The sequence below is a fragment of the Dendropsophus ebraccatus genome, chromosome 5 (genome assembly GCF_027789765.1).
Source record: "Dendropsophus ebraccatus isolate aDenEbr1 chromosome 5, aDenEbr1.pat, whole genome shotgun sequence".
Taxonomy (NCBI): domain Eukaryota; kingdom Metazoa; phylum Chordata; class Amphibia; order Anura; family Hylidae; genus Dendropsophus; species Dendropsophus ebraccatus.
Window position 1 is genome coordinate 4912734 of NC_091458.1, and position 9485 is coordinate 4922218.

The 9485-nt window shown below is 52.3% G+C and overlaps 1 protein-coding gene across 1 annotated transcript; it reads right to left on the bottom strand.

The window, feature by feature from the left end:
* Positions 1-4192: 4192 nt before the first annotated feature.
* LOC138793359 (protein ZAR1-like 1.S) lies at positions 4193-9188 on the bottom strand. The gene is made up of 4 exons (XM_069971898.1): positions 8652-9188; positions 5369-5461; positions 5007-5081; positions 4193-4333 (listed from the first exon to the last, which is right to left on the bottom strand). Exons 1-4 carry the CDS (start codon positions 9186-9188, stop codon positions 4193-4195), a joined length of 846 nt encoding a protein of 281 aa, XP_069827999.1.
* Between the last annotated feature and the right edge of the window lie 297 nt (positions 9189-9485).

A 9485-nucleotide genomic window follows, 5' to 3' on the forward strand; every position in this document is an offset into this window, starting at 1 on the left:
CAAGAAATTCATTTTCTGCATTCACATTTGGACTTCTCTGAAATCTATCAACGCTATCTGACTATTACTGGGATAGAAAACATGGCAGAATGCCTCATCGGGTGACAAGTTCTGTATTTATGATTAAGACTCCTAAGTCATCAAATGAATAAGACTCATCTGGCCTGGTTGTGTATAGTCACAACTAAGATGAGCCAGTCAGATTTGTTTTGCTTCATACAAAGCAACACAGATTTGCGCTCATCTTAGGCTGCGGCTCAGTGCAGAGGGAGAATACCGCCCAGGAACCGCCTGCAAAACACGGATACAGCCATGGCTAGAAAACGCATGGGAAAACACGGATACAGCCATGGCTAGAAAAAGCACGGGAAAACACGGATACAGCCATGGCTAGAAAACGCATGGGAAAACACGGATACAGCCATGGCTAGAAAAAGCACGGGAAAACACGGATACAGCCATGGCTAGAAAACGCATGGGAAAACACGGATACAGCCATGGCTAGAAAATGCACGGGAAAAACACGGATACAGCCATGGCTAGAAAAAGCACGGGAAAAACACGGATACAGCCATGGCTAGAAAAAAGCACGGGAAAACACGGATACAGCCATGGCTAGAAAACGCATGGGAAAACACGGATACAGCCATGGCTAGAAAACGCATGGGAAAACACGGATACAGCCATGGCTAGAAAAAGCACGGGAAAACACGGACACAGCCATGGCTAGAAAACGCACGGGAAAACACGGATACAGCTTTAGCTGGGAAATGCCTTGAAAACATGAATAGAATACTCAGTGCAGTAATGATCATCGGACCCATTAAAGTTACTGCACCATTATAGAATATCTGTTCATGATATTCTACCTATAGCTCACTACTGTACAGCAGTAATGTGCGGTGGATGGGATAAAAAAAAAATCAGCAGCAAAACACTTCATGTCAGTGGAACTAATGATAGTGAAGCGCTTCTTTATCTCTGTAATCCACTCATCAGTCGGCTTACACAGAACCATTACCGTCCGTACTTGGCCGTTACGGCAAATCACTGGTGTAATGTTACATACACAATGTCAGCTGATCATTGCCTTTCTGCATCAACCAAAGTCCAGATAACGATAGCAAGTGTCTGCTGGCCAACACTCTGTAATAGCAGCAGTGACAGCAGACTACCGCTATCTTCTATGGGCTACCCAGACAGTCATGATAATCCAGACAGCCCCCCACTGTTGGTGCGTATAATAACACTGACATGGCAGGTCGGTGCTCACTCGCTGCTTAATATCGGGCTGTCTAATACAGCCCTAACTGACTGCCACTCCTCCCTGGGTGCTTGGAAAAGCTGGATACAGTCCTTGGAAACTTCTCAGTACCAGAGGAGAATCAGCAGTGAGTTAAAGAGTCACTGTCGTATTTTTTTTTTTTTTTTGCAGAAATCAATAGTCCAGGCGATTTTAAGAAACTTTGTAATTGGGTTTATTAGCCAAATCTGCCATTATCTGCATGTAAAAAGCCTTTTCCCAGGTCCCCCCCCCCCCCCCCTCCTTCCTCTTTTTCATCCACTCTGAAAAATCTGACAATTGTGACTTGTTGCAGGAGACGTACCCTGTCTGCTCTAGGGAGAGGGGAGGGGGGAGGAGGAAGGAGGGAGTTAGCCGGCAGCAGAAAGCAGATAACAGAGGATTACAGGCACGGAGCTGGGTGACAGCTGTAATCCGAGCTCAGACAGGTCACTAGTGATGGTCAGAACAGATAACGGGTGAGCGATTTGTAGATTAACTCTTTGTTGTCCTGTTTTGGTCTTCTCTTTAGCTCTCTCCATAGGAGAACAATGAAGACAGGGGGGAGAGCTTCAAACTGCTTTTTCATGATAATGCATTTTTCGGATAATAAACCCAATTACAAAGTTTCTTAAAATCGCCTGGACTATTGATTTCTGCAAAAAAAAAAATTCACGACAGTGACACTTTAACCCTTTAACCCTTTAAGGACATGGCCCATTTTCGTTTTTACGTTTTCGGTTTTTCCTCCTTGTGTTTAAAAGGTCATAGCACTTGCATTTTTCCACCTAGAAACCCACATGACCCCTTATTTTTTGCGTCACTAATTGTACTTTGCAATTACAGGCTGAATTTTTCCATAAAGTACACTGCGAAACCAGAAAAAAATTCAAAGTGTGGTGAAATTGAAAAAAAAAAACGCATTTCTTTTATTTGGGGGAAATGTGTTTTTACGCCATTCACCCTGGGGTAAAACTGACTTGTTATGCATGTTCCTCAAGTCGTTACGATTACTATGATATATAACATGTATAACTTATATTGTATCTGATGGCCTGTAAAAAATTCAAACCGTTGTTAACCAATATACGTTCCTTAAAATCGCTCCATTCCCAGGCTTATAGCGCTTTTATCCTTTGGTCTATGGGGCTGTGCGAGGTGTCATTTTTTGCGCCATGATGTGATCTTTCTATCGGTACCTTGATTGCGCATATACGTCTTTTTGATCGCTTTTTATTACATTTTTTCTGGATTTGATGCGACCAAAAATGCGCAATTTTGCACTTTGGGATTTTTTTGCGCTGACGCCGTTTACCGTGCGAGATCAGGAATGTGATTAATTAATAGTTCGGGCGATTACGCACGCGGCGATAGCAAACATGTTTATTTATTTATTTGTTTACTTTTATTTAAAACCTGGGAAAAGGGGGGTGATTCAGACTTTTATTGGGGGAGGGGGCTTTTTACTATTAACAACACTTTTTTTTTTTTTTTTTTACACATATACTAGAAGCCCCCATGGGGGACTTCTAGTATATACACTTGGATCTCTCATTGAGATCTCTGCAGCATAGATATGCTGCAGAGATCCATGAGATCGGCACTCGTTTGCTTTCGGCTGCTGCAGCCGGAAGTAAACGAGTGCCGAGCCGAGGACGGCGCCATCTTGGACGCGTCCCCGGCCGGCATCAGTAACGGAGATCGCTCCTCCGGGACAAGGTCCCGGAGGAGCGATCTCCCCCACTAGACACCAGGGAAACGTTGCCTCCGGTAATCGGAGGCAGCTGTCAACTTTGACAGCTGCCTCCGATTAGCTAATTAGCGGGCACGGCGATCAGACCGTGCCCGCTAATAGCGGCGGTCCCGGGCTACACGCGGCACCCGGGATCGCGGCACTTCAAAGCGGGGCCGCCGCGCGGCCCCGCTTTGAAGTGCAAGTGAGGACATAGGACGTACCGGTACGTCCTATGTCCTTAAGAGGTTAAAGGGGTTATCCATTGCTACAAAAAACATGACACTTTTCTCCCCCTCTTTTTTCCAGATTGGGGTTTCTAACTTCGTTCCATTGAAGTAGATTGAGCTTAATTGCAAACCACACCTGAACTGGAGACGAGTGGGAAAAGTGGCCATGTTTTTGAAGCGCTGGATAACCCCTTTAGGGGTACTCAAGCAAAAATCTTAAAAAAAAAAAAATCAGCTGGTTTCAGAAAGCTACATAGATCCCTACCATGTATCCGAGCTGATGAATGTTTGCTGCTCCCCTGATAGGAAGGCTTCTGTAATAACAGGATTAGCATTGGTAAAGTGTTGTCTTCTCTGATTGGTCAGTGAATGTGCTGTAGTCCCTTCCACCACAGCGCTTGCATTGGGTAGCGGCCATAGCTTGGATTGCACCTCCTACACCTTCAATGTGGCTCTCCAGGCAGGATGGGAGTTGTAGTTTTGCAACAACTGGAGGGCCGAAGGTTTCCCCATCCCAGCTCTATACCGACAGCCGAATCCTCTGGTACGGCCAACAAGAGTATAACATGTAAGGAGGACACTATATGAAGCGAGGAGTAGACCAGGCTGGCGCTCCATCTGAACACCGGGTTATCACACAGTAATCGGGACAGGTTGAGTTTTTTTTTTTTTGTTTATTTTAAGATTGCAGTGTGTTAAGTCAATGAAAGTGATCTATACAAAGAGCAGCAAGGACAGCCGGGAGGGCGCCAGTGACACCACCTGGGCGGAGCTCAACCAATTGGACAGTGAGGCCTCCATACAACCATCATTAACAAAAATCACCAGTTTATTTACATAACAATTTACAGAAGAACAAAAACTATACAAATCACCACCTCAGCGGCAAAATCCATCAGTAGCAGCAGCATCGCGGCCACCCTGGGTATAGAGAGCGGCCGGAGCTCCTCACACAATGTACTTAAAGCTGTACGTCTTGTCGCAGGACAGCCTCTGTCCCTTACAACGGCCACACAGCTCCTGGCAGTGGGGGCGCTTCAGGTCAATGTGTCGCCGCTCTGGGCACGAGCACCACGCCTTCATGCAGGTCTGAAATGGAGAGAGGACATCAGTGGACTGCCAAACCAAGTACTATACAGGGGTGGATGAAGCCCCCAGATGTTACCCATCTACTATATGGAACCAGAATGACAACCTTCACCATTCATGGATATTACTCATCTACAGTGAAGGAGGGACTGAGCCACCCAACCCCCTGATGTCACCCATCTACAGTAAATGACTGGACCAACCCATGGCACTGACCCCAGATGTCACCAATATGTTACCAACCCACAGAACCGGAGCTTCAGATGTCACCCATCTGCAAAATAGGAAGGGACAGCCACCCAACCCCCTGACATCACCCATCTACAGTATAGGAGGGACTGAACCACCCAACCCCCAGATGTCACCCATCTACAGTATAGGAGGGACTGAGCCACCCAACCCCCAGATGTCACCCATCTACAGTATAGGAGGGACTGAGCCACCCAACCCCCTGATGGCACCCATCTACAGTATAGGAGGGACTGAGCCACCCAACCCCCAGATGTCACCCATCTACAGTAAATGACTGGACCAACCCATGGCACTGACCCCAGATGTCACCCATCTATCGTGTAGGAGGGGACTGAGCCACCCAACCCCCAGATGTCACCCATCTACTGTAAGGGGCCGCCAACCTTGCATCCATCCATCTCCCACCCTCCAGGGCCAGTACCTGGCACTCTATGGACTCCACGTAGTAGGGGTTGTGGCCCTTCAGACACTTGTGGCAGTACTGCTTGAAGTAAACCTGCACAGAGGGAAGAATGCCTCACATTGTAACAAGCTAGTCTATAATCCAATATCAGTGCAGAGAGGGATTTGTGCTGCCCCCATTACACTCACCATCTATATTAGAGAGTTTCCCACCCTGCGGATCAATGGCTGATTCACAACTACAACTCCCAGAATCACTGAACTGGAAAAGACGTGAACTAAGCATAGCTCTGCTATATCACCATGGAGTTCACACTACATCTGTCAGCGGAGCTCAGGAGGAAGGCAATCCATACAATTCTTCTATACAGGTGCCCTTACCTTGTTGGTACCAGATACGCACCACACGTACGCGCTCTCCCACCGCACCTGGCAGCCCCGGCAGTGGAAGAAGCCATACTTCTGTTCCAGGAACTGCAAACCCAAACCACATAGTCAGAACCACATCTGATATAAAGGGGGCCTCCGGCAAAAATATATAAAATTAATTTTTTCAAATCAACTGGTTTCAGGGAGTTATATTTGTAACTTACTTCCATCTAAAAATCTACTTTTTCCAGTACTTAGCTGCTGTATGTCCTGCAGGAAGTGGCGTATTCTCTGACACAGCGCTCTCTGCTGCCACCTCTTTATGTCAGGAACTGTCCAGAGCAGGAGAGGTTTTCTATGGGGATTTGTTGCTGCTCTGGACAGGACATACAGTAGCTGCTAAGTACTGGAAGACTAGAGATTTTTAATAGAAATTACAAAGATTATATAATTATAAATATATATCTCCCCTTTAACCTCAGATAAACTGTCCCAGCATTACAGAGCAGAGAAAGCCAGGGACGTCGTTTACATGTGTGTGTGTGTGGGGGGGGGAGGCTGCAGAACAGCTGATCAGTACCTTTCTGCCCCCTTTGCTGATGTATCTGGGCAGTACCTGCATCTTGCCAGAACTGCTCTGGACTGTGGTCTATAGTGTGTTCTTCCAACTGTTATGGGGGAATAGACCGAGCCTAGTCAGGAGGTTGGTTTGGCGCCGCTTCCATGGAAAACTGTATGTCAGGGACATTGTGAGGACGGGGGATGTCCCCGGGAGGAGTGCGCAGGCAGCAGTGAGGATGGGGCGATGTCCCCGGGAGGAGTGCGCAGGCAGCAGTGAGGATGGGCGATGTCCCCGGGAGGAGTGCGCAGGCAGCAGTGAGGATGGGCGATGTCCCCGGGAGGAGTGCGCAGGCAGCAGTGAGGATGGGGCGATGTCCCCGGGAGGAGTACGCAGGCAGCAGTGAGGATGGGGCAATGTCCCCGGGAGGAGTGCGCAGGCAGCAGTGAGGATGGGGCGATGTCCCCGGGAGGAGTGCGCAGGCAGCAGTGAGGATGGGGCGATGTCCCCGGGAGGAGTGCGCAGGCAGCAGTGAGGATGGGGCGATGTCCCCGGGAGGAGTGCGCAGGCAGCAGTGAGGATGGGGCGATGTCCCCGGGAGGAGTGCGCAGGCAGCAGTGAGGATGGGGCGATGTCCCCGGGAGGAGTGCGCAGGCAGCAGTGAGGATGGGGCGATGTCCCCGGGAGGAGTGCGCAGGCAGCAGTGAGGATGGGGCGATGTCCCCGGGAGGAGTGCGCAGGCAGCAGTGAGGATGGGGCGATGTCCCCGGGAGGAGTGCGCAGGCAGCAGTGAGGATGGGGCGATGTCCCCGGGAGGAGTGCGCAGGCAGCAGTGAGGATGGGGCGATGTCCCCGGGAGGAGTGCGCAGGCAGCAGTGAGGATGGGGCGATGTCCCCGGGAGGAGTGCGCAGGCAGCAGTGAGGATGGGGCGATGTCCCCGGGAGGAGTGCGCAGGCAGCAGTGAGGATGGGGCGATGTCCCCGGGAGGAGTGCGCAGGCAGCAGTGAGGATGGGGCGATGTCCCCGGGAGGAGTGCGCAGGCAGCAGTGAGGATGGGGCGATGTCCCCGGGAGGAGTGCGCAGGCAGCAGTGAGGATGGGGCGATGTCCCCGGGAGGAGTGCGCAGGCAGCAGTGAGGATGGGGCGATGTCCCCGGGAGGAGTGCGCAGGCAGCAGTGAGGATGGGGCGATGTCCCCGGGAGGAGTGCGCAGGCAGCAGTGAGGATGGGGCGATGTCCCCGGGAGGAGTGCGCAGGCAGCAGTGAGGATGGGGCGATGTCCCCGGGAGGAGTGCGCAGGCAGCAGTGACGATGGGCGATGTCCCCGGGAGGAGTGCGCAGGCAGCAGTGACGATGGGCGATGTCCCCGGGAGGAGTGCGCAGGCAGCAGTGACGATGGGCGATGTCCCCGGGAGGAGTGCGCAGGCAGCAGTGACGATGGGCGATGTCCCCGGGAGGAGTGCGCAGGCAGCAGTGACGATGTCCCCGGGAGGAGTGCGCAGGCAGCAGTGACGATGTCCCCGGGAGGAGTGCGCAGGCAGCAGTGACGATGTCCCCGGGAGGAGTGCGCAGGCAGCAGTGACGATGGGGGATGTCCCCGGGAGGAGTGCGCAGGCAGCAGTGAGGATGGGGGATGTCCCCGGGAGGAGTGCGCAGGCAGCAGTGAGGATGGGCGATGTCCCCGGGAGGAGTGCGCAGGCAGCAGTGACGATGGGGGATGTCCCCGGGAGGAGTGCGCAGGCAGCAGTGACGATGGGGGATGTCCCCGGGAGGAGTGCGCAGGCAGCAGTGACGATGTCCCCGGGAGGAGTGCGCAGGCAGCAGTGACGATGTCCCCGGGAGGAGTGCGCAGGCAGCAGTGAGGATGTCCCCGGGAGGAGTGCGCAGGCAGCAGTGAGGATGGGGGATGTCCCCGGGAGGAGTGCGCAGGCAGCAGTGAGGATGGGGGATGTCCCCGGGAGGAGTGCGCAGGCAGCAGTGAGGATGGGGGATGTCCCCGGGAGGAGTGCGCAGGCAGCAGTGAGGATGGGGGATGTCCCCGGGAGGAGTGCGCAGGCAGCAGTGAGGATGGGGGATGTCCCCGGGAGGAGTGCGCAGGCAGCAGTGACGATGTCCCCGGGAGGAGTGCGCAGGCAGCAGTGACGATGTCCCCGGGAGGAGTGCGCAGGCACACTGACCTGGTGAAGGTCCGTTCTCTAGAGTACGAGAGGCTGGGGGCTGCTGGGGCCTCTTCTCTTTGGAGGGGCTCTGCCTATAGGGTACATAAGCCTGTGTCTCCTCTCCCGGTGGTGGCTGATGCTGGCACATAGGGCTTGTGTAGCTATAGAGGAATATACTGGGGGACCGTGTGCAGGAACCAAAATAAGAAAAAAAATATTGTGGGCTTTGGTATTGTATTTTGTGGAATGCCGCCAGACCAGGGCTTGTGTCATTATGGTCAGGGACGGTGCGCTGCCTGCGTCAGGGACGGTGCGCCGCCTGCGTCAGGGACGGTGCAGACATGTTGAGTGCTTGGTGAGAATGAAGCTGGAACGGCCATTAGGATTATAGACTCATATGGTACAGTTCTGGTATTTCTATGGTATTGTTTGATCTACAGGATGTAACTCAGGATCAGTAATGTATGTACACCATGAGCCCACCAGCAGAATAGTGAGCGCAGCTCTGGAGTATAATACAGGATACAAATTCACCATTCAGAAGCTCTCATACCCAGCCATGATTTTCCCTCCTCACCTGGAACGTGGGTCTTCTAGGCCTGCCATTTTCCCCATCTTCATCCAGATCCTCCTGTTGCACCCCTACATCAGTGGTGTGGGCAGGGGGCAGTGTGAACAGCCTCCTATCAGACAGTCTAGAGTACACAGCCATAGTGCGGGGGAATCGGACAGGGGTGACAATGCTCAGCCCAGCGTGCTGCCCCGGCGTAGCTCGGCACAGTAAGGGCCCTCCCTTACGGCTCCTCAGTGTGCGGGGCCCCAGCGAACACTGAACAGATGCATCCACTCTGGGGTTCACCTGAACCCCTACTTCTTTGGTGCAAAACCGACTGAGACCAAACTCTGGGCCCAGCTGGCTGAGCAAGGCCTTCAGCTGAGCCCACCGGTAGTTATCAAGACAGTCAAAGGGAATGGGGGGCTTCATGGGTCCTGGGGCCCCCTTGTAAGGAGGCTTCCAGTAGGGAACTTTGGGCTTGTAGTAAGGGGGTGGTTGGCGGTACGAGGGCCCATAGTCCAGAAATGGAGGGTACTGTGGGTACAGGACTCCAGCCATAGTGAGGGATCAGCAGTGAGGAGGAGGCCTGATCAGCTGCCCCTTATATCCCATCAGTATAATGACCAGCAGCCTTAACCCATTCACTGCCAGACGCACCTGCCGTCATCCTGTTACATAGCACATGTGGAGGCTTATGTACACGGCTGCATTATACAGTAACAGAGTGCCGGGTTGTGGCATTGCTCCTGTGCATTACATTGTACTTGCTGTAAGTGGTTACACTGTTAGGCCGTGTTCACACACAATATATTTCAGTCAGTATTTTGCAACCTCAACCAGGAGTGGATTGATCAC

Excerpts from the sequence above, each read along its gene's own strand:
- LOC138793359 (XM_069971898.1), bottom strand. The coding sequence starts at position 9,188 with ATGGCTGGAGTCCTGTACCCACAGTACCCTCCATTTCTGGACTATGGG. Across the intron at positions 5,462-8,651 it reads CTAGAAGACCCACGTTCCAG|TTCCTGGAACAGAAGTATGG; the intron begins GTGAGGAGGGAA and ends TTGGGTTTGCAG. Across the intron at positions 4,334-5,006 it reads TGGAGTCCATAGAGTGCCAG|ACCTGCATGAAGGCGTGGTG; the intron begins GTACTGGCCCTG and ends TCTCCATTTCAG.